The sequence below is a fragment of the Hemiscyllium ocellatum genome, chromosome 5, assembly GCF_020745735.1.
Source record: "Hemiscyllium ocellatum isolate sHemOce1 chromosome 5, sHemOce1.pat.X.cur, whole genome shotgun sequence".
Taxonomy (NCBI): Eukaryota; Metazoa; Chordata; class Chondrichthyes; order Orectolobiformes; family Hemiscylliidae; genus Hemiscyllium; species Hemiscyllium ocellatum.
Window position 1 is genome coordinate 82,286,525 of NC_083405.1, and position 24,528 is coordinate 82,311,052.

The 24,528-nt window shown below is 40.3% G+C and overlaps 1 protein-coding gene across 1 annotated transcript in view; it reads right to left on the reverse strand.

The window, feature by feature from the left end:
• Positions 1-8,929: 8,929 nt before the first annotated feature.
• cmtm8b (CKLF-like MARVEL transmembrane domain containing 8b) overlaps positions 8,930-24,528 on the reverse strand; it is a 56,479-nt gene continuing 40,880 nt past the window's right edge. The window contains exons 2-4 of the mRNA XM_060825522.1: positions 15,030-15,203; positions 12,259-12,378; positions 8,930-9,065 (exon numbers count right to left, since the gene is read on the reverse strand). Coding sequence (XP_060681505.1) covers positions 8,979-9,065; positions 12,259-12,378; positions 15,030-15,203 — 381 coding nt within the window. The 3' untranslated portion in view covers positions 8,930-8,978. The remainder of the gene's footprint in view (positions 9,066-12,258; positions 12,379-15,029; positions 15,204-24,528) is intronic.

Below are 24,528 nucleotides of genomic sequence, written 5' to 3' on the forward strand. Positions count from 1 at the left end.
CACTCACCTACTCTCCCTCCCTCCCTCAATCATTCCCACCCTCCCCTTGACTGACAGCTACACCGAGCCACTGATTGGTTCAGTATCAAACAACTGGCTGTGCCTCTCCACAATGAAGGGGTTACAACGTTATTCAAAATTATACATCTCCATACTATTTAGTGAACTTTTGTAACTGCGCTGGTATCATCTTACCACAATGCTAATGTTTTTTTTCAGTGCACCGTGTGAACTCCATTGTTTTGCACTTCAGGTATTCAAAAAGTCACTCACAGTCCTGTCTACTGCATCAGTCAACACTGAAGCACAAACGGATGGGTGTTGCCCACCTCAGCGATATCTGAAAACGTTTGATATCTCAACGCAGCAGGTTGAACAGCTCTAGAAAAATAAACGGTTACATTTTTATACAAGCGCTGTACGGCCAACGAGGTAGCCCTCGAAGCGTGATCACTGTTATCATTCAGGTTACACAGCGTGATCATTGTTAATTACAGCCGATCATTTTTTTTTGTCAAAAGTGGAGTTTCTTCAGGTTGTGAAATTGTTGGCAATATTACATTGGCATACTTTGAATTACTTTTAAACTTGCAGGCGTGTTTATGAAATCGTGGGAAAGTGGCAAAAAGAAGCATTCTGTTTGTATTAGTCTTGACTTCCAATCTACTGGGAATTCTTGAAGGAGGTAGCATTTGCTATTGATAAAAGGGAATCAACTGTGCATGTACTGAGATTTCCAGAAGACATATGATAAGTTACCAGAAACGTTAATGCAGGAAATAAAAGCTCATGTCATTAGAGGTAGCATTTTGGCCTGGATAGGAAATTGGCTCGTTAACAGGAAACAGATAAAGGTGTGAATGAGTCATTTTCATTTTGGGTAAAAGTGCATCACGAGACGTGATGATAAAACCTCAACTGTTAGAATTTTCATAAATGACTTAACTGAAGGGATAAAAGGTAAAGTTGTCATTATTGGTGAGGACAATAGATAGGAAAATAAAGTTGTGAAGATGATACAAGGAAGTTACAAAAGGATTTTATTAGGTTAAGTGAGTGGGCAAAGATGTGACAAATCTAGTATAAAATGGAAAAATGTGAAAATGTCCATTCTGGCGGGACAAATTAAAAATCTAAACTATGAAAGATTTCAGAGCTCAGATGCAGAGCAATCTAGATGCTCTTGTGCATGAATAGGTTAGAATGCAATTGTAACAAATGATTGAAGTTATAGAACGTTATAAGTTATCATGAAGGGAATTGAATGCAAAAATAAGGAAGATGTGCAATGTTATAGAGGGAACTTGAGAGCACATCTGGAATAAAATGCACAGTATTAATCACCTTATTCAAGACCATTCAGAGAAGGTTTACTAAACTAATGTCTGGAATGGGTAGGCTGTCTTATGAGGAAATGTTGGGCAGACCAGGCTCGATTCATTAGAGTTTGAAAGAGTAAGAGGTGACTCAAATGAAACCTGTAAAATTGAGGTATCTTGACAGGGTAGGAATGGAAAGGATTTTCCTCTTATGGGAGAATCTGGAACAAGGTCACTATTTAAAAATGAGACAGCCTTTAGAACTCTACTTCAACTATCTCTTCATAAAATTGAGTTCTTGAATATTTAAGGCAGAGATGAATAAATTATTGGTAAGCAAGGGAGTGAAAGATCGAAGGGAGTGTGAGTCTAAAGTTACAATCAGAAAAGCCAGGCCCTTACTGAATACAAAGCAGGTAAGTGGGGCAGAATAGTGAATCATAGAATTCCTATGTTGTGGAAACAGGCCCTCTGACGAGTAACCCACCCAAACCCATATTATTCTATACAGTGGTGACCCCGGAGTCCGAACGCCCTATTGTTCAAACAACTTGGAATCCGAACAATTATTTCAAGAAAATTTTGCCCTAAAATCCGAGCACATTTTCAGAATCCGAACACCATGTACCATTCAGGTCGCACATTGTTTGTTCAGTTCATCTTGGGAAGTAGTCATGAAAGCATCTCTCATGTATCCATCACTAGTTTTACCTTGTGTTTTCACCTTGATTTGTGCTTTTTTTAAAATTACCACCCTTGTGCATTCACCATGACACCCAAGAAGAGCAGTGAAGCAAATAAGTGCATTCACCATTAGTACTCCTCACTAAGGTAAACGAAGTTATTTTCATGTTAGTACATTTATTTCTTGCTTTTATTATTATTACTTGATATTTAGGTCATTTACTCATTTTACATCAACCATATGTATTTGCAGTTAAAAAAGTGTCTTGAAAATGTTTTTCTTGGGTCCAGAAATGGATTAATTCACTTTCCATTATTTCTTATGGGGAAAATAGTTTCGGAATTAAATTTGGATTCTGAGGCACCACTGTATTTACACCTGATTAATACCATTAACCTACACATCTCTGAACACAATGGGTAATATAGCATGGCCAATTCACGTAACCTGCACATCTTTGGATTGTGGGAGAAAACTGGAATACCTGGAGGAAACCCACACAGACACAGGAGAATGTGCAAACTTAACACAGACAGTTGCCCAAGGTTGGAATCAAACCCGGGTCCTTGGCACTGTGAGGCAGCCATGCTAACCGCTGAGCCGCCCCAATAACATGAATAAGCTAGTGCTATTTTCCCTGGAGTGTCGGAGGCTGAGGTTTATAAATTCATGAGGGGCATGGATAGGATGAATTGCCAAACTCTTATCCCCAGGCTAAGGGAGTCAAAAAATAAAGGGCATAGGTTTAAGATAAGAGGGGAAAGATTTAAAAGGGGCACTTTTTTCATGCAGAGGTGGTATATTATGAGTTGAGGTGCTAGAGGAGGTGATGGACGATGCTAGTACAATTATAAAACATTCAAAGGGCATCTGGGTGGATATATGAATAGAAAAGATCTAGAGGGATTTGGGAGTAGATTAATTTTGGATATCTGGTCAGCATGGACAAGTTGGATCAAAGGGGCTGTTTCTATGTTGTACAGCTCTATGTCCCTCTAAGAAGAAAGAGGTCAGTCAGACCATTAGAAATTTCCCAGTACTTCTATTTTAACTGGAACTATGCACTAACCTGTTTTTCTTTAATCAATCCTGCCCTTTTTTTTAGAAGACTGGTAATGTTTCCTGTAAGTTAGTTTCTGCACCTTTTGCAATACCCATCACAATGAGGATAGCAATGCCCAATACAGTGTCAGCTTCACTCAGCATTCTACTTTTTAATGAAGAATGATTGATTCCAGGCTTATTCACTCAAATCCTTGATTAATCCAAGTTGCCATTCCAGTTATATTACATTATATTTCACAACATCCAAGGAGTGTTTCGGCCAATCTGTTTGTATTTTCATGACGTTAGACAAGGGAGGCTTGTGGCTAGGTCATTAGGAGGACCTGGTAGCACAGGATCTTTAAAACTTTCCAAAATCACTAAAACATGCAAACAAAAATTTATTATCCCATGCTACATGTAGTGCTATGGGCTGAACAAAGTGGTCATGCATTTTATTGAACACTTAGGAGTAGTGGTGCTGTTACCCTTTTGGAGGGGTAGAGGAAGGCAAGAGATATCAATAGACATTAGCTGAAAAAAAGCCCCAAAAACATCACTGACATAGATCCAGGAGCACTTAAATTGTTCTATTCAGGTGGCAAACTGACAATGTCGGAAATGTTTTAACGTATTCAAGGTGATGTATTTGAACATCACCAGCTAATTAAAACGATTGTATTGTCTCTGTCACCTATCATTTGGCTGTCTACAGCAGTCAAAATGTCCTTTTTGGTAAGGAAGCTTTAGAGACAGGATGCAAATACAAAAATTGTTAAGGTATGTTGTCAAATTTGTTTTATATTAAGAAGGAAGTACTGAGTAAGTGCACTGCAATAGTGAATTTAATAACTGAAATTGAACTAAAAGGAAGAATATTATTATAACTAAGGAATAAAGTACCATTTTTGCTAAGGATAGAAATACAAAGCAATGAACAATGATTACCAAGATTCACTGAAGGCAGCTCCACAAATTAGTTCTGTAGATACTGAATGACATGGTTAATCCAGGAAGGATAATTTATGATCCTACGCTCATGTTCAAGCAACAATCCTAACATGGGACAACTACCATTTATTTGTCAAGTATAGACTGTGTAACTTAACTGTTGTACAAGTGCAAAACAAAACCCAACTAATAGGTAATAATGTGATTATAATCAAAGTACTCTTACACATGATTTAATTTGATTAGTATTGTCATTTTACTTTTCAAAATCACCACTTAATCTAAAGATATTGTTTTATCATAAATTTTACAACATTAAAATTGTATTAATAATGTACCTCGATGACCATCTGTTTCAAAACATAAAGCTTTGAAAACACTTTACTCATTCATATATACTGTACTGTGGTCATGTGTTAACAAATTAGGTGTAGCGAAGAAAGAATTTGTATTTACTGTATTTTATCTTAATTGTCAGGACTTTCTAATACACTTCACAACTAATAAGTTACTTCAAATGCAGTAACGTTGTTACATTGTGACAATCAGTATGGTTCCTGAAGGGCCCACTGACAAGAATCATATAAATTAGCAACTAATTATTTTAAGAACAGAATGTTTTCAAGGCATCAGGAGAATTCCGCACAACCATTGAACTCATTAGAATAGCCAGATGGGGGTCACAGTTGAACATCTGGGATATTTGTGCCAAAATTAGAAGAGCTGTTCCACAGACTAACAGCCTGATGCAATCAAACTCATGGAACGTACCTTTTAGAAGACAGTTTTCCAAACACGACCATTACGATCCCCAAAGTATGTCCTGTCTCAGTGACAGGACAGGCTACTAGAAGTGGCAGCACAGGTTATAGTCAGGAAGGAATTACCCTAGGAATGCTCAACATTGACTCCACATCCCCATGAAATCTCAGGTCAAACATGGGCAAGTAAACTTCCCACTCATCATCATTTAACATCAACCCACACACACCTTCTCCATCCCCCCATTTCAGCTGATGAATTAGTTCTCATTGATGTTGACCACCACTTGGAGATTGGCAAGAGCACAGAAACATACTCTCAGTGGGGGAATTTCAATATCTATCACCTAGAATAAATTACCAGTATCATTGATGTCCAGCTGGCCAAGCGTCACAGAAATAACTGTTAGACTGGGACTGCAGCATGTAGTAAATGAACCAACAAAACAGAAATATCTACTGGACTTCCACACTTGGACTAACCAATCTTCCACACATTCATCAATCCATTTCATTATTGGTAAGCATGACCATTGCAGAGTCTTTGGAAACAAAATCCTTTTCTCATATTGAGGATTCCCTTCAGTGTGTTGTGCTTCAAAGACAATGCTAATTGGAAACATGTGATAGAAATGTAAAAAGGGCATAAATGAAGGGGTACAGAGCAGAAATTGTGTCCACTGTCCAAAGTAAACAAAACACAAACAGGACATGGTGGTAGAAGTTGGGAGCTGGAGGAAGAATAGAAGGGAAAGAAAGAAGAAAGGACAGGAGTCATGCCGAGTGTGAAGCTCAATACTTATTCCGAGGAGGTGTAAAAAGTTGCTTAAGTGGAAAATTAGGTGTCATTCCTTCAGCTAACATCGAGCTACATTGGAACCCGGTCACAAATCCAAGGTGTAAAATATTAGCATGGGAACGAGATGGTTTATTGAAATGCCAAACAACTGAAAGGTCGGTATCATATCTGCAGATAAAGAAGGAGGCTCCACAAAGTGGTCACCCAAGCTGTGTTTGGTCTTGCTAATGTAAAACGCACTGAGACCAGTGAACACACTAGACTAGATTAAAATAAGCACAAGTAATTTAAAAGGCATTTAGATGGATATATGAATATGAAGGGTTTGGAGGGATATGGACTGGGTGCTGACAGGTGAGACTAGATTGGGTTGGGATATCTGGTTGGCATGGACGGGTTGGACCAAAGGGTCTGTTTCCATGCTGTACATCTCTACGACTCTGACTCTAAACTGCTACTTCACCTGGAAAGTGTATTTGTGATCTTAGATGATGAGATGACTGAGCAAGTGTTACATCTTCTGTGATTACATAAGAAGGTGCCATAATGTTTGGGTGGGATGTTAAGAATGATGAAGCGGTGGATCAGGGTGTCACAGAGGGAATGGTTCCTGTGGAAATACTGACAGTGGAAGGGATGGGCAGATATGTTTGGTGTTGGTAACCTGTTGGAAGTGGCAGACCTTGAGGAGACTAGTGGGTAAAATATGAAGGCAAGGGGAACCCTACTGTTTTGGCAAGAAGAGGAAGGGGTAAGGGGAGGAGTACAGGAAATTGGGTCAGACCTAGTAGAGGGCCTGTCGACCGCAGTGGGGGAGAATTCTCAGTTGAGGAAAAGGAGCAGGAAGCAGCAATGAAAACATCATTGAGGTGTCAGAATTGTGGGAGTTTGCGTACAACCGGAGCAAGAAGTGTTCCACATACCCCACAAAGGAACAGGTTTAGCTGAGACTCATGCTGGTACCCATAGCAGCACCTTTTGACTTGGAGAACATGAGACACATTAAAGGAAATGTTGATCAGAATGAAAACAGGCTCAGCCAGATGAAGGAGGTGGTGGCGGTCAGGGATTGTTCAAACCTCTTTAAAGGAAGCAGAGAACCTTCAGACCATCGTCGGATGAACAGATTAAGAGACTGCACATCCCAGGAGGAGAGAAGGCAGTCTCTTTACTGTTGTCCAGCTGAACGAGACTGCACTTGCCTGGTTCCATTCATTTCCAAAGAATCATCTGCAGTACTTTTCTCTTCCTGCTTTTCTTCTGTTTCACCATCAAGCAACCTAATCAGAAACTATTGGTCTCAACCAATAAGTCATCAGGTGGCTTGTTGATATTCAGTGGAAGCCATTATCTTTCGTCCCCATCACAAACTCTGATGCTTAACCACAGATTCTCTTTCAATAGGAACCATATCTCATTAATTAAAATGGTGAAACATTCAAATTTGAAACATTTATTTAATCTCCACACAGAGGAAAACAGGACATATAGTAAACTTGGCAGCAACACTGGCAATTAATTTAAAATGCCTGGAAGGACTCTTTGTTAATCTTGAATACTCAAAATTCAAAGAAAGCAATGTATCATGTACATTGATTGTTATTTCACAGTTGTCAACATCAGGAAAATGTTGAGTCAAATTTCTGATAATGAAGTAATTGGGAAAAATTCCCTGATTGGTATATGAACAAGGACAGACACATAAACAAATATAGAATTACTGACCGATAATGTAAAGCATTTTAATAAACACACTATTAGACAACTGCCATTTGCAGTACCACTATTATTGCAAGTGATTTCAATTGATCATTACCACTGCAGTGTGTAGTAAAGCATGGACAACATGTTTCCTCCTACAGAAGTGTGCATTGTTACTTTATTTATTAATGGAACTGATCAGGATTAATACACATGGTCAATCCTCAGTAAGTGAAATCAGCTAGTCACAGAGAGTGGGGCTATTTATGTTACAATTGCATCTTTCATTGCAAATAAACAATGCAAAACAGTGTCCCAGAGACCACGGGTTCCTCAGGTATAATCCTGAGCTTGCTGAAGAATTACCATTGAGGACAGTATCTGGCTTGGTTGGTTTGTATTCCATAGTTGTGTTACTTGCTAACATTCACTGTCTATGTTCACATGATGAAGAGACAAAGTACAGAATGGCGGCTGATAAACCATGAACCTATAACAACAGGGCTAGTATCTTTAATAGAGGGCAAGAGAAAAAGGGGAGGGTGAGTGAAATGTTGGTACGGACACTGTTTATGACAACTTCAATCTATACTTTAGACAGATGGAAACATTTCAGATCACTTTGCTAAAGCAGCATTACAATCAGTTCAGGTTTCATTCAGATGTTAAATGCAAGGCAATGATATGTGACAAAGCTTCCCTGTTATTAGGTTAGCAACTCAATAGAATAAAACAAATCAATTCCATTCTTAACAGCGTTAAAATTCAAAGTAAAATCTTCATTGTTTAAAGCATTTAAAAAGACATGAATAATTCCCTGGTCAAATGGTAAAAAATTTGGTTTCTGTCATAAGGTCCCAGTTTTGTCCCCATTGGGATTTCTTATCTCACTAATACAGCAGTAGAGCGACAATACAATTTTTATTGTCATTTCTTGGTAAGCAAAAGGAAAGATCAGCCAAGACTCTCCCCCAAATGTCATTTGGAGACATGCATGTTGAATCATAGAATCCCTACAGTGTGGAAACAGGCCCTTTGGCCCAACAAGTCCACACTCTCTCCAAAGAGTAACCCACCCAGACTTATTCCCCAATGTTTACCCCTGACTAATGCACCTAACTTACTTATCCCTGATACACTATATGCAATTTAGCATGGCCAATTCACCTAACCTGCATATCTTTGAACTATGGGAGGAAACCGGAGGAAACCCGCACAGATACGGGGAGAATATGCAAACCCTATACAGACAGTCATCAGAAGCTGGAATCGAACCCGGGTCCCTGGCACTGGGAGGCAGCAGTGCTAGCCACTGAGCCACGTGCCACCCTACATGTATGGACCCTTGACTGTGAACAAGGGTGATGCACACCTAGAATGTTCCTCATAGTGAATGGACCAGTTGGATGAGACATCAGTGGTATACCATCTCTGTAGACTTGTACCTTGGGAGAATAAATCAATGCCACAGAAGAACAGGAGATGGTGGAGAAATAAGACTCAAATACCTATAACCACAATCTGGTACAAACTCGTTGGCAATGTTATTTTAAACAGGAAAATGTTAAACATCGCTAGAGTTATAATGAACACTGAGCCAAGTCAGCAGTCACAATAGTACAACACAATATATATTAATTATTGGGGCTATTCACAATTCCTTTGTTCACACCAAATTTTCTCTAGTTACCAACAGGCGCTTTTAGAATACTAGCCCATTATGGTCCTTGATCTCTTGACTTCCAAGTCTGAAAGCTCAAATATGCATTGCCACAGTAACAGAGCGTGACTATAAAAGCAAAAATCTGTAAAAGAGAAAACAAGGCTTTAATTCACTTCATCTTATTCAAATGCACTGATTTGAGCATACATTTTGGAATTTGTGGAAATTCCGAGGCAGGTAACTCACCTCATGACTCCCCAAAGCCTTTCACCATCTAAGAAGGCACAAGTAAGGACTGAGATGGAATATTCTCCACTGGATGAATGAAGCTCTGACATCATTCACATAGCTTAAACACCATCCAAGACAAGACGTGGCCTGCTTGAAAGGCATCCTACCTAAAACATTCACTCCCTCTACTACCGATTCACAATGACAGTGCTGTATACCATCTGCAAGATGCAGTGTAGCAACTTGACTAGGTTCCTTTGACAGAACTTTCTAAACCTTCAATCTCTGCCACCTAGAAGGACAAGGGCAAAAGATGCACCGCTGAAAGATCCTCTCCAAGATGCGTACCATTCTGACTTGGAACTATACTGCCATTTCTTCAATGTTGCTGGGTCAAAATCCTGAAACTCTTCCACTTCCTAACAAAATTGAGTGTGTCCATACCAACTGTGATTGTTCAAGTAGCTCACTAACACTTTCTCAAGGAAAATTAGAGATGGGCAACAAATGCTAGCCTTGTTAGCAACACTTACATCCTACCACCCCCCGACAAAAGATCCATAAAACAAAACGTTTGACAAGTGGGGGATATAAGGTATCACAACAAATGAATGAAAATGCTAAAATTTGGCAAGTTTGACTCAATAATTAATACTAAATTTTTAAATGCATATGCCCAGCTCAATGTCCAACCTCAGTTTGGAAAAGCAAAAATTTACTTTGTGCTGAAGAATTTATGTTCCCAGCTGATGGTAACATTGAAAAGTCAGATTCCAGAGTGAAACCTAGCTTAACAGACCACAACTTTTCTTTTGCAGTTTGCAATTCAGTCACCTGGCTACCAATGTACTATCTTTATAACAAAGTTCACGATTGAGAAAGTAGGAAAATAATTTTTGGAAAAAGATTTAATGTTGTATTGTAGCACTGTCCTCACACCTCTTCTCTTCAATTTAAAATTTCTTACTAAAACCTGATGAGATCACAATGTTTCCGTTTGGTAACCCTGTGCATATTCACCATGTGGTCCTCTCCATTGCTGTCTCACACAGTATACAGGCATATGCTAATCATTGGCTTTTTTTGCCTCTTTTAAACAAAGTTTTTTCCAGCATCTGTACTTGGACTGCTGAAACAGTTTAAGACTTCTATCTCTCAGCTGGCCTGAGGACTGCTAAAACTAATCTGCCCATCTGCTGGTATAGATCCTCCTCTTCTGAACTGAATCTACTTCTAGCCTCTAGCTTCTCTTATAGTAGGCCATAAAAGCTCAACTTAGTAAACACTTCAGCAATTATTTTACTAGGTAGCCTGTCTAGTCATTGAACAGAAGTCACATGATTTGTTGGAAATACTGTTTTTAGCAGCGGGCAAAATCAAAGTTTCTGATCCCTGCCCCAAAAATAAAGTCACCTTCACAGAAAACCAAGCGCCCATTTTTCTCAACTTTACATTACTCTATCCTCTACAAGTTCCAACTAAATAACATAAACTAAATTTTAGTCACTAACTTTATTCCTCAACCCTGTTGAATTTCAGCTCCAACACTCTCATTTATGGTCTTTAGTTCATGAACCAGTCAAGTTGTAGCATGAAGGGAGGTTGGGTAAGGGATTGAAACCATTGACTGTATGCTCCCTATTGTTCTTTTCCCACTAATGTTCTTCATCGTTCTCTTGAAGGTATTGGCTTATGCAAAGATATCACTCTGTGAATACCAATCACTTCTTTACAATAATAGAATGTTCTAGCTTATTGTAGATGTGACCATTCCTCACCAATTAATTCAGAACATGAATTGCGCAGATTATTCAACCTGAGGGTATACAGACAAATCAAAAGCTCTCTTTACCAGACATCTGCATATCTACAATTTCTAACTCAACTCAATGACTAGTACCAACATTAAAAATCATAGGATCCCTACAGTGTAAAAACAGGCCATTTGGCCCAACACGTCCACATCGACCTTCCGATGAGCAATCCACCCAGACCCATTCCCCTAAACTATTATTCTCCATTACCCCGGACCTACATATCCTTGAACACTATGGACAATTTAGCATGGTCAATTCACCTAATCTGCACATAGAATCATAGAATCCCTGCGGTGTGGAAACAGGCCTTTCAGCCCAACAAGTCCACATTGACTATCCGAAGAGTAACCCACCCAAACCCATTCCCCTACTACTCTACATTTACCCCGACTAATGCATTTAACCTACACATCCCTGAACACTACGGGCAATTCAGCATGGCCAATCAACCTGACCTGCACATCTTTGGACTGTGGAAGGAAACCGGAGCACCTGGAGGAAACCCACACAGACACTATGAGAATGTGCAAACTCCACATAGACTGCTGCCTGAAACAGGAATCAAACCCAAGTCCCTGGCGCTGTGAGGCTAACCACTATGCCACCGACCTTGTTGATCTTTCCCTTCCTAATTGATTTTTTTTCAAATTTTATTTTTTGGATATGGTTAACATTGGCAGTTTTAATTGTCCATCTTTGGGTATCCTAAAGACTTTAAAAGACAATGAGGTCAATTGCAGCTTCCAAAAATCTGATCAAATAACTCAGTGCATAGAAACAGGAATACGCCATTCAGCCTCTTGAGCTTCAATTAAATCCTAACAGATTTGTATTTTAACCCATTTTAGCTACCTTTGCTCCTCATCCCTGGGTACACTTACATAACAACAACTGACAGAGTCTTCAAAACAGAAATAAAATTAACATAAATATCTGTAGATGCATATTTTGGTTTAAATTGCCTTTCCTTTTGGTGTCAACTTACTCAAATAGTATGCGAATGTTACTGCAACTGCGTTGGAGAGTGGAGCCACTGCCTTTGAATGAAAGGATGTGACTAGGGAAGGGGCCTTTTCTCCTTCAGGAATTTGGATGGGAATCTTACTGCTCGTTCACAGGACTGGATAACACATACCTGCAAATGAGTCTGGGCTGAATAACAACTCTTCAGATGAGCTTATGTTGCCAATGGAGAGCTTGGCAAATAGAAGTCAGATTTTTAATGAGTTTGGCTCTTGTTTACCTGCACGAGGAAGAAAGTATGCGATAAATCGAAAACTGACTTACCGTGGAAGCCACCCAGCTGTTGTAGTTGTGTGTACCTTCTTGAGCTTGTTTTATTGAAATTGCATCCACAATTGAGGCTAAGAGGTACATCAAAGTAGCACTGGCATTAAAACTCAAACCCTGGATTTAAGAGAAACAACATTATTACCCCACTTCAGTAGTAATGATTTATACATCCAGTAGATACACTTCTGCAGAACTTGGAGAAAAAAGAACTTGGGATTAATATGGCAAACATTTAACAGGTTTGGAATATATGATAATGGTCACAGAGGAACGGCTGCTATGTAGTACTATGACTTATGTAGGCACATGCAGCAGTGAACATTCATACAGCAAACTCCCAAAAACATGAAAAATCACCAAATATTTTAGGTGCTGTTATTTGAGGAAAATGTTGGCAATGACACCAGAGCATTCTGCTGTTCTTCATGCTCTTTTATGTCCACCCGAATAGTCAGGCAGCACCCAATCCTACACTCATGCATCAGACTAGATTGTGTGCTCAAGATCTGAGGCAGCTTTAACCACATCTGGTTCTGGCATAGTCCTTTCATCTAAATGGAAGTCACATAAAACAAAATGAACAAGTTTATTACACTGCCTTAAAGCTCAAATGTGATAAGATAGGGTTTACTAATACCTTCACAACTGTTACATTTGTTCCACCAATTGCTACAACACTGCAAAAGCTAAGCAGAGGTGGTCGGGGCTGAAATTTTCTCAGCCCACTGATGCAGTCCTACTACATCTCCAGTGGAAGAATATGGAACTAGCCTGACAGCTGGATGCACTGGTTTCCAGTTTAGGCTAGACACTCCCACCAGGCCTATAATGGAGAAGTATCTCTGCCCTCTCTTGCCCTCGAGACAATTCTCCCTAAGATGACAGTTCTCACTTTCTTACCACAGTAGAAACTGGAGCAGGATTTGGGGTCAGTATGTGCCAGCAAGTTGTGTATACTTGGCAGTGAAATTAAAATCAATGAGGATGGAATTATATGACAACAACTCTCTTTTTTGTGTGAATCTGAATCTCATAAGAGATATTAAGATTTACAGCATTGCAATTGAATTCTTAAACCTTGGTCAGTGAGTGGAGCAATTGCATTCGTTTTGTGAATTTGAAAATGTGAAATGTGCACATACCTCTGGGCAGGTGCCAGATTTACATCGTCTTTTACAGTAAGTCTACTCCCTACAAATGAGTTGGCACTTAAAGAATGTCATGCAAATAATTGACCACTCACTGGCATGTCCATGGTGAAACTAAGACAAGGCTACATATTATATGAAAGAATTTTTCCCCACTGAAACAGAAAATAGATAGTCTCACTGTTGTAGCTTCTCATTTTTGTAATTTGTGTCTTTAAAAGTATTGTTTCAATGAGGCACAATGCTATTCAAGGCTAGTGTCCTTTAAGTCACTGCACTGCCCAGCAACATATCCACGATACAATCCCAACAAACCAAGACATCTATACAACTGTGAGGCCTGCACCCACTACATAGATGGTCACTCACTTCCTTGCACTATTCCCATGTCCTGGACTGTCTGACATGCCTTGAGGGACCATATTCCAAAGGTTCCCTGTGAACACCATTCACTCTAAAGTTGCAAAGTGAAAGATAAATGTTCTGCACTCTGGAGGTGGTGATCTTCCTGCCATCTTTAATACAGTAAATGTATACAGTAGTTAGTTTCAGAGGGACTATTTCCATTTATAGAGAGATCATTTTAAAAATACAGCTGAAGCAAAATCAGGAAGCATCTTTCAACAAAGAGGAAACTCTCACCCACAGAAAAGTGTCACATCTTGGGCAACTAAATTTTTCAAGATCAGAGATGGAGCAAAGACAAATAAGCAAAAAAAATTGTAGATCAATTATGATTTATCAAGGTGACAGAAGAGCATTCAGGGGCTGAATGGACTATTCCTGTTATAATCCTATGACTCAGTTTTCCATTAAAATGTTCAAATGAACTGCCTCTGATATACTAAAGATCTATGATGGCTCATGTTTTGCATTCGACACACATCACAAGGATTATTTGCATTACTCAACTTGGTGTCTGCTATAAGAGTATAGAAGATGTTCATCTAAACTGTCAATAGTGTCAGACACTTGCTAACAAAATTAAATTCTCTTCACATAAAGATTAACTGAAGATAATAAAACTTCTGTCTAACTGCACCTACTGAACTCTCTCCAAGGCTAACCTTCCACTAAACTCCACACACACTGTCCTTCGTACTTGATTGGCCATCCTCAGATAAAGATTGCTCGTCAAATCACTGGAGGTGGCCTTAGCTTGAAAGTATTGAACTGAGATCAGTGAACAGCCATCATCCCAGAACTTTACAGTTCCGCACAACAGATACTAATTCGGCTGCACGTCCCTGATACTTCTCCTGGTTAGTTTATCTTTACTTCCAGTTTCATAAGCACTCCTTCCTGAATTGACCTCAGTGAAGCAGAAATAGATTCAAAAGCTGACTGGGGCTATGAGCTAGGAAAAGGAAAATTCAAACAAGAGACCTACTCCCAACAGATAGACGAGTGATGGCAGGATCAGCATTAGCAGCAATGCTCCCACATAATAACCTGCTAATGCTTCGGTTCTAAGTCTGTACAATAAAGCCAGTATACAGGAAAGTATATAGCACCAAAGCAACAAACACCAAAGCACGAATACAGGACTGCAGGTGAGAAATTCAGGGAACTATTTTGAAGGAAACAGCGAAAACAAATGGCTAGCAGGATACTCACCACTGTGGTCCATGGTACCTGAGGAATCTTCGTATAAGCCATGGTGATGTAGAAGATCAAAAAGAAGACTGTGAGCACCCAGTAAAAGACTGCCACGAACATCACCCAGCCAAAGGCAGAGACAGAGAAATATTCTGTACTCGCTATCAATATCCAGACCAACAGCCCAAGTATCTGAAAAAAAAATCCATTGCAAGTATATCACAAATTACTAGCTCCGGGCTGGCTCTAACCTGTCTCTGTCTGGATCAGTTAGGAAATGAGCTGACCTCATCTCACTGCATTGAGAATACTTTAAAACATTTAGGCCCAAAAAATTTGCATTTTTTAAAAAAACTTCAAGCACACAGCAGTGGCTCAAATCATTATTGCATATAATATTGATATACAGAGGGATCTTGGGCTTCAAGTCCACAGCTCCTCAGAAGTGGCCTCACATGTAGATAGGGTGGTATGGAAGGCGTACGGCATGCTTGTCTTTATTGGTCAGGGAACAGAGTACAAGAATCAGCATTCATGTTGCAGCCTTACAAGACTTTGGTTAGGCCACACTTAGAGTGTTGTGTTCAATTCTGGTCGCTACATTACTGAAGGGTGCAGAAGTGGTTTACCAGGTTTACCAGCTATGAGGACAGGCTGGAAAAACTCAGGTCATTTTCTGAGGCTGAGGGGAGATTTGATAGAAATCTATAAAATTATGAGATGCACATACAGGGTTGACAGTCAGAATCTTTCTCCACCCCCCAACCCCACCCCGAGTTGGAAGTGTTAATACCAGGGGCCTTGCATTTAAAGGTGAAAGGGGGAAAGGTTTTCTTTCCAAAAAAAGAGTGGCAGGAGTCTGGATGTTCAAACTCAATCTTATCAAAAACTGATAGGTACATAGACAAGGACTGCACATAATGGACTGGAAACAGAAATTAAAAATAGGCAATGCATGTCTTTAAAATTGATGATTGATACACATCACAAATACTAATCTGACATTTTTCATGAGGTTATCAGGAGTCGTGTGTATTCCAAACTTGTTTTATTTCTAAATTTTCAATATTTGGTTTGTTTCTTTTTGTTATTAAAAGGGGAATAAACATATTTAACATTGAGCATTACCACAGAAAATTTAAATGTTATGAGCGGATGACATTAACAGTAAAAAGCAGTCCCTGTGCATTTCACACACTCAAAATATTATTGTCACCAATGACTAAAGCTGTATTCACATTGCAGTCTGGGTCTCAAGAGAGCAAGAGAATGTAAACACTTTTCCCCGTTGCATTTTCTAATGTGCAGCTGGCCTTCCTGTCAACCTTTGTAGAGGCTCAACAGTATGTCCCATTATGGTTGCACTGATAGCATAACAACATCACCTCTGAAACAAACTACTGCCATGACAGGGGTCTGATGAGGCCCTGCTGCTAGCTAATGAAACCCAATGAAAATTTCCTATATCTTACCCCACCCTGTTTTATACACAAACAAAAAACTGATGGGTTTATGTGGTCACCAACTGTGAAAGATCTCCAGTGGCATCTTCCAAAAAAAAAGAAAGATCTTATCCACACCAAGAAATCCGTTATGAGCAGTTCTGTAGATGTTAAAGGTCTTAGTGCAATGAAATATAACTTCTGAAATCACCGAAGTCTCAACATTCATTCATACTTATGGAGCACCTCTAGGATCTCCTGAGGTGTTGTCGCTTATATGCCAGACTATTCAGCAAAATCTTATTACAGGTCATTCAGTTAACATCCCTGCTTTGCACAGATTTCAGACCATAGAGAAATTTTCAGGAGGAAGATTACTGAGACACTTGAACATTTAATGTGACCACAAAAATGGTTTACAGAAACTGAATTGAGTCACTGCGTCAGTCTGAAGTGAATAAAAAGATTAAATGTTTTTAAAGTGACTTGAAATTTGTACCTTTATCTTCTTTCATATTTACCTGTTTTATGATCTTTTCATTTACTATTTCCTTTCTTGTTGAGAAAAATAACCTTATACTTGTATGGACATTCACAAGAACATAAGACCATATATGACACCTAGCCACATTGGAGATATTACCTCAGATGACCCAAAATCTTGGTCAATGAAGTAGGTTTTAACAAGCATCTTAAAAAGGAGTAAAGAAAGATAAAAAGATGTCAACAGGCAATGTATAAGACAAGGTTGGGCAGACTGGAGCCAGGAAGGATGATTCCCCTGGTTGGTTTTGGGGGAGGTGGGGTGGGGTGGAGGTGGTGTGGCTGGAACCAGGGGGTTACATGAGGCTGGAAGAACACAGCAAGCCAGGCAGCATCAGGAGATGGAGAAGTCAATGTTTCGGGTATAACCCTTCTTCAGGACTGCGATTGGAGTGAGGATGAGGGGAACTGCAGATAAAGAGGAGGTGTAAGCAGGGTTTTGGGAGGGGAGAGGGTTGGAGTGATGAGGTAGTGATAGGTGAACACAGGTAGAGGGTTCAGCCTGGTTGGTCAATGGGGGGCGGTACATCCAGTGGTAGCTGGAAGAAAGGGCCAGTAAGTGGAATGGAAGGGAGTAGGTGGGGCTTGAAAGGAAATCAGGGGATGGGAAGGGAGGTTATTTGATATTGGAGGACTCAATGTTGAATCCTCCGGGCTGTAGGCTGCCCAGGTAGAAGGTGAGGTGTTGCTCCTAATATTTCCAGTCTGATTCACCATGGCAGTGGAGGAGGCCAAGGATAGACATGTCAGAGGGGGAGTGAGAAGGGAAATTGAAATGGGCGGGGACCGGGAGGTCAGGTCGGCTCTTACTGGCCCAGCGAGATACTTGGTGTAACGTGCCCTCAGTTTACATTTGGTCTCACCAGATTGGGAGCACCAGTAAATTAGGTTGGAAGAGATGCAGGTGAACCTCTGTCTCACCTGGAAAGACTGTTTGAGGCTCTGGAAGGAGGTGAGTGGGGTGGTAAGAAGAAGCAGATTTAAGATGGAGTTGAGGAGGAACATCTTCACCCAAAGGGTTGTGAATCTGTGAAATTCTCTGCCCAGTGAAGCAGTTGAGGCTACCTTATTGAATGTTTTTAAGGCAAAAGGTTGGTAGATGTCTGAACAGTAACTGAATTAAGGGTGATGGTGAGCGGGCGGGTGAGTGGAGATAAGTCCTCAAAAAGATCAGCCATGATCTTATTGAATGGCAGAGCAGGCTCTATTGGCTAGGTGGCCTACTCCTGCTCCTAGTTATGTTCTAAATGTTCTAACGATAAAGTGATAAACTGTCAAATGTGATATTTTATTCGACTTGCTTCAGTAATTTTGAACTGCGGTCTAATATCTTTGACTTTATTGATTTCCCTCACCATCAGTTAGGAAACAGCATTTCACTTACATTCTGACCACCACCATCTTGTGGCTATAACTCTACATTACAGTATTACAAGAGCTCATTAGCCTCACCCAGTGGAAATAATCTAGTAATGGATCAATGCCATGAAATTGAGCATCATGCTTTTAATACAGAATATTTATTCACAGTTTTGTGCAGCAACTTTTCTCCATTTCCAGCTTGGCATCAGCGCTGAAAGTGAATCTTGCTGATAGATGACAATAAAAACAAAGTGCTGGCAAAACTCAGCAGGTCTAGTAGGATCTGTGGGCAGAAAGTAGAGTTAACATTTTGAGTCTGGTGACTCTTCATCAGAACAGAGAACTTTATTGTATCATCCTGCTGGTAGATGGTCCAAATGCATACTATTAGATCAGTAAAGATCTCTCAGTCAAGAGGCATTTCTAATTGAATGATTACAGAAAGATGCCTAAATGTGAAATAACAAAGGAATCTGGACAGAACAAGACAAATTTAATAGAATGGAACAGAATGTTAGGGCAGACATCAGGAAGTATCTCTTCATTCAGAAACAACCAGCAACTGGAACCACTCATTTGATGAAGCGGTATTTTTTAGATGGTCATGTCTCAATTCAAAATGGAGGTTAGTTAAAATCAGCATTGGATTCTTTATTAATTTATTGGATACAGGGAGAAACATTATAATCACAGTCATCACAGTAATAGATGGACGATGCACTGTTCACTTGCAACAGTCCATTCTGCTAAAATACTGAACACATTTCTTTGATTATAATGTCTCCTGGAGAGAAATACAATAAAACAAGATTTATATTCTGCTGTTGCAAGTGGCAGTACAAATACAGATTTTAAATCACTGATTATGCACTGACTAAACTGAACAGTTTGACCGGCTCACATTTTCCATTTTGGGACCAGATTCAAAGAGAACTTTTGATGATGTCATGGGCCAAAGTGAAACTGCCCTGCAGCATACACCAGCTGGAAAACAATCCGAAGGCAAACTTTCCCTCGCAGTACGAAGAGCAACAAAAAGGGGTTGGAAATAAAATTCCAAATTCTGACCTAAAACATTCTGCTTTTTGTCAGTGCTTGCTCACAGCTCCCAGGACCAGGGACCATGAAAACTCCACTTTAGACCATAAGACATAGGAGTGGAAGTAAGGCCATCGGCCCATCGAGTCCACTCGCCATTTAATCATGGCTGATGGGCATTTCAACTCCACTTACCCGCATTCTCCCCATAGCCCTTAATTCCTTGTGACATCAAGAATTTATCAATCTCTGCCTTGAAGACATTTAGCTGCCCGGCCTCCACTGCAATCTGCGCCAATGAATTCCACAGGCCCACCACTCTCTGGCTGAAGAAATGTCTCCGCATTTCTGTTCTGAATTTACCCCCTCTAATTCTAAGGCTGTGTCCATGGGTCCTAATCTCCTCATGTAACGGAAACAATTTCTTAGCATCCAAGCCATGTATTATCTTGTAAGTTTCTATTAGATCTCCCCTTAACCTTCTAAACTCCAATGAGTACAATCCCAGGATCCTCAGCTGTTCCTCGTATGTTAGACCTACCATTCCAGGGATCATCCGTGTGATCTCCGCTGGACATGCTCCAGTACCAGTATGTCCTTCCTGAGGTGTGGGGACAAAAACTGGACACTACTCCAAATAGGGCCTAACTAGAGCTTTATAAAGTCTCAGTAGCACATCACTGCTTTTATATTCCAACCCTCTTGAGATAAATGACCACAACGCATTTGCTTTCTTAAACACGGACTCAACCTGCATGTTTACCTTTAGAGAATCCTCGACTAGCACTCCCAGGTCCCTTTGTACTTTGGCTTTATGAATTTTCTCACCGTTTAGAAAATAGTCCATGCTTGTATTCTTTTTTCCAAAGTGCAAGACCTCGCATTTGCTCACATTGAACTTCATCAGCCATTTCCTGGACCACTCTCCCAAACTGTCTAGATCCTTCTGCAGCCTCCCCACTTCCTCAGTACTACCTGCCTGTCCACCTAACTTCGTTTCATCAGCAAACTTCGCTTGAATGTCCCCAGTCCCTTCATCCAGATCATTAATATATAACGTGAACAGCTGCGGCCCCAACACTGAACCCTGCGGGACACCGCTTGTCACCGGCTGCCATTCCGAAAAAGAACCTCTTATCCCAACTCTCTGCCTTCTGTCAGACAGCCAATCCTCAATCCATGCCAGTAGCTCACCTCGAATACCATGGGCCCTCACCTTACTCAGCAGCCTCCCGTGTGGCACCTTATCAAAGGTCTTTTGGAAGTCTAGATAGACCACATCCACTGGGTTTCCTTGGTCTAACCTACTTGTCACCTCTTCAAAGAATTCCAGCAGGTTGGTCAGGCACGACCTCCCCTTACTAAATCCATGTTGACTTGTACTAATCCGACCCTGCTCTTCCAAGAATTTAGAAACCTCATCCTTATTGATGGATTCTAGAATTTTACCAACAACCAAGGTTAGGCTAATTGGCCTATAATTTTCCATCTTTTGTCTTGATCCTTTCTTGAACAAGGGGGTTACAACAGCGATCTTCCAATCATCCAGGGCTTTCCCTGACTCCAGTGACTTTTGAAAGATCTCAACCAATGCCTCCGCTATTTCCTCAGCCACCTCTCAGAACTCTAGGGTGTAGCCCATCGGAGCCAGGAGATTTGTCAATTTTAGCTTTTCTAGCACTTTCTCTTTCGTAATGGCAACCATTACAAAACTCAACTCAGCCCCCTGATTCCCTTTAATTATTGGATACTACTCATGTCTTCCACTGTGAAGACTGACGCAAAGTACTTATCAACTTCTCCAGCTATTTCCTTATCTCCCATCATTAGCCTTCCAGCATCAGTTTGAAGTGGCCCAATGTCTACTTTTGCCTGTTGTTTGTTTCTTATGTATTGAATGAAACTTTTACTATCATTTCTAATATTACTGGCTAGCCTACCTTTATATTTGATCCTCTCCTTCCTTATCTCTCTCTTTGTTATCCTCTGTTTGTTTTTGTAGCCTTCCCAATCTTCTGATTTCCCAGTGCTCTTGGCCATTTTATAGGATCTCTCTTTTTCTTTGATACATTTCCTGACTTCCTTTGTCAGCCATGGCTGTCTAATCCCTCCCTGGATAATCTTTCTTTTCTTGGGGATAAACCTCTGTACTGTGTCCTCAATTATACCCACAAACTCCTGCCATTTTTGCTCTACTGTCTTCCCCACTAGGCTCTGCTTCCAATCGATTTTCGACAGTTCCTCTCTCATGCCCTCATAATTACCTTTATTTAACTGTAACACCATTACATCCAATTTTGCCTTCTCTTTCAAACTGCAGACTGAACTCTACCATATTATGATCACTGCTTCCTAAGTATTCCCTTACTTTAAGATCTTTTATAAAGTCTGGTTCATTACATAGCACTAGGTCCAAAATAGCCTGCTCCCTTGTGGGCTCCATGACAAGCTGTTCCAAAAAGCCATCCTGTAAGCTTTCCAAGAATTCCCTTTCTTTGGATCCACTGGCAACATTATTTACCCAGTCACTTTCAAATTCTTCAGGATGTGGCCTCTTGAATTTTCAGAAGGGCTTGATTTACTGGGTTTTCAAAATCACAAGCTTTCAGGGCGCTGCTCCTTGATAAGGACTATAACCTGGTGTCGTCTGACTTATCCACCCCAGTCCACCACTGGCACCTCCACATCAATGACAATTAAAATGTAGCCAGCAAAGCCAACATCCCACTGATAGACATTTTTAAAAACCTGCAAGTTCCCCTCCAAGCTATGCAACATTCTCACTTTAAACAATGTTACCTTCCCTTCACTGCCACTGGGTCAAAATCCTGGAACACCCTTCCTAAGATCATTGTGAGTGATGCTACACCCCAAGAACTGCAGCAGTTCAAGAAGTCAGCTCGTCAACACATCTCTCCAGTGGAAGGACGATGGGCAATAAATATTGGCCCAGCCAGTGATGCCCACATCACATGAGCAAAGTGAATACTTATCAGTATTTTCTCTCTTAATGTGTGAAATTTAAAATCCTCGCCTTTAACTCCCTTGCCTTGCCCCAACCATATCCTGCATTCTCCTCCAGATCTTTATCACCTCCCTCCAATTGCTGCATTCCTCTCAAACTCCATCTTTTTGTACATTCCCTGTCCGTTTGTCATAACAAATCAGTAGATATTTCAATGGTTGCCTGGGTCGAAATTCCACAAATTTCCACACTAAGCCTCTGCATCAATTCATTCTTTTTCAAACAAAAAAAAACATACACCTGATCTCTTTGATCAAGATTTCTATCAATCTGTCTAACCTTACCTGATTTGATCCTAAGGTCCCTGATTCCCAGCCCTGATATAGCTTTAAAAAATTAGTGAGAGATGAGAGAGAGAGCATGTGAGAAAGAAGAGAGAGAGAGAGAGAGAGAGAGAGAGAGAAAGAAAAAGAGGACAGGAGAAACAGCTAGGTGATGATATTCTCTTAAATAAGCTAATATATGGTGCTGAATTTTGCTGCAATTGACAGTTCTCATGCTGTTTATTTCTCAAAAAAAACTCTCACTTGTAGTAACTTTGTGCACACAATATGTTTACACTCAAAATGTGGGTGAACAAGTTTTACTTATGGGCCACGCCAAAATCTGGTGTATATTGTTGCCTGATATACATGAATGAATCAGGGTCGAAAAGTGTGGCACTGGAAAAGCACAGCCAGTATCGGAGGAGCAGCACAGTTGACATTTCGGGCATAAGCTCTTCATTGGGAATATGGGGCAATTTCAGTTTCAATGTGGAAATGCTCATCCCATTCTATGGAAATCCAGAATGCAGAAATGTCAATCTTAAACTGGATTGCACCAGGAGCTGGAAGCATTCTGGTTTGTAAAGTACAGCTTATACCTAGAAAAGGATGAAAAAGGTAAATAGAGATTCAGCAAAAAGCTAAATGGCAGAAGCAACAGTTAACTAGGTAAGGGTTGCCATGGTGAGTAATGCATTGTATTTTAATTAATGACTGAATTCAGGAACTAACAACAGGAACAACTTCTCTATTCAACACTATTTCGTATTACGTTTTCTAACTTATTTAGATGTGCAAATATTTTAAAATAGACAAAAGCTGTGAAAACCTTCTCTGGACTTGAAATACACTTTACAGATCACTGATTGCGAAGAATCACTTGTAGAATAATGTATAGGTTTTAAGAGGACATTGTGTTCAAAAGTGCTGTTTACAAACTCAAGAGACTTAACAACAGTCAACAGGGTGGCTGTAAGAACACTTTGCTCAGTTGCCACATTTGGCCTTCAGCAAACAAAAAAACATTCTGCACAGGTTTAACTCTTTAAAAAACCAGCGAAATTGTAAGTAAGAATATCCACAACAGATGATACCTTTGAAGCCTTTGATTTGTGTAAATGTCCTTATAGATGCTACAAAGATCTTAAAATCAGTGAAAATTATTGCCCTGTTTTCATCAAAATAGCCTTGCCTCAGTTTCAAGTGGGGGACATTATCCTGGGAGGAACTCATAAATTACTTCAGAACTGTGTTGATGGTGGTCACTGGTCTTGAAGTGTTAACTCTGATTTCTTTTCATAGATGCTGGCAGACCTGCTGAGCTTTTCCAGCAATTTCTGTTTTTGTTTAAGGTTCTAAAGGTTGTGGCAGGGTAAATGCCGAGAGGATGTTTCCTCTCATGGGACAGTCTAGAACCAGAGGGCATCGTCTCAAAATAAAGGGGCACCAATTTAAGAGTGAGATGAGAAGAAATTTCTTCTCTCAGGTATTTTGATAATCTTTGGAATTCCTTGCCACAGAGAGCTGTGGGGCAGAGTCAGTGAACGGTAGGGTCTGAAGGAGGATCATTGGACCCAAACTATTAATGCAGCAGGTCAGGCAGCATCTAAGGAGCAGGAGAATCGACGTTTCAGACATATGCCCTTCTTCAGGAATGAAGAAGGGCTTATGCTCGAAACGTCGATTCTCCTGCTCCTTGGATGCTGCCTGACCTGCTGCGCTTTTCCAGCAGCACATTTTTCAGCTCTGATCTCCAGCATCTGCAGTTCTCACTTTCTCCACCCACTCTGCTTTTTCTGCACAGATGGTACCAGATCTGCTGAGTTTCTCCAACAATTTGT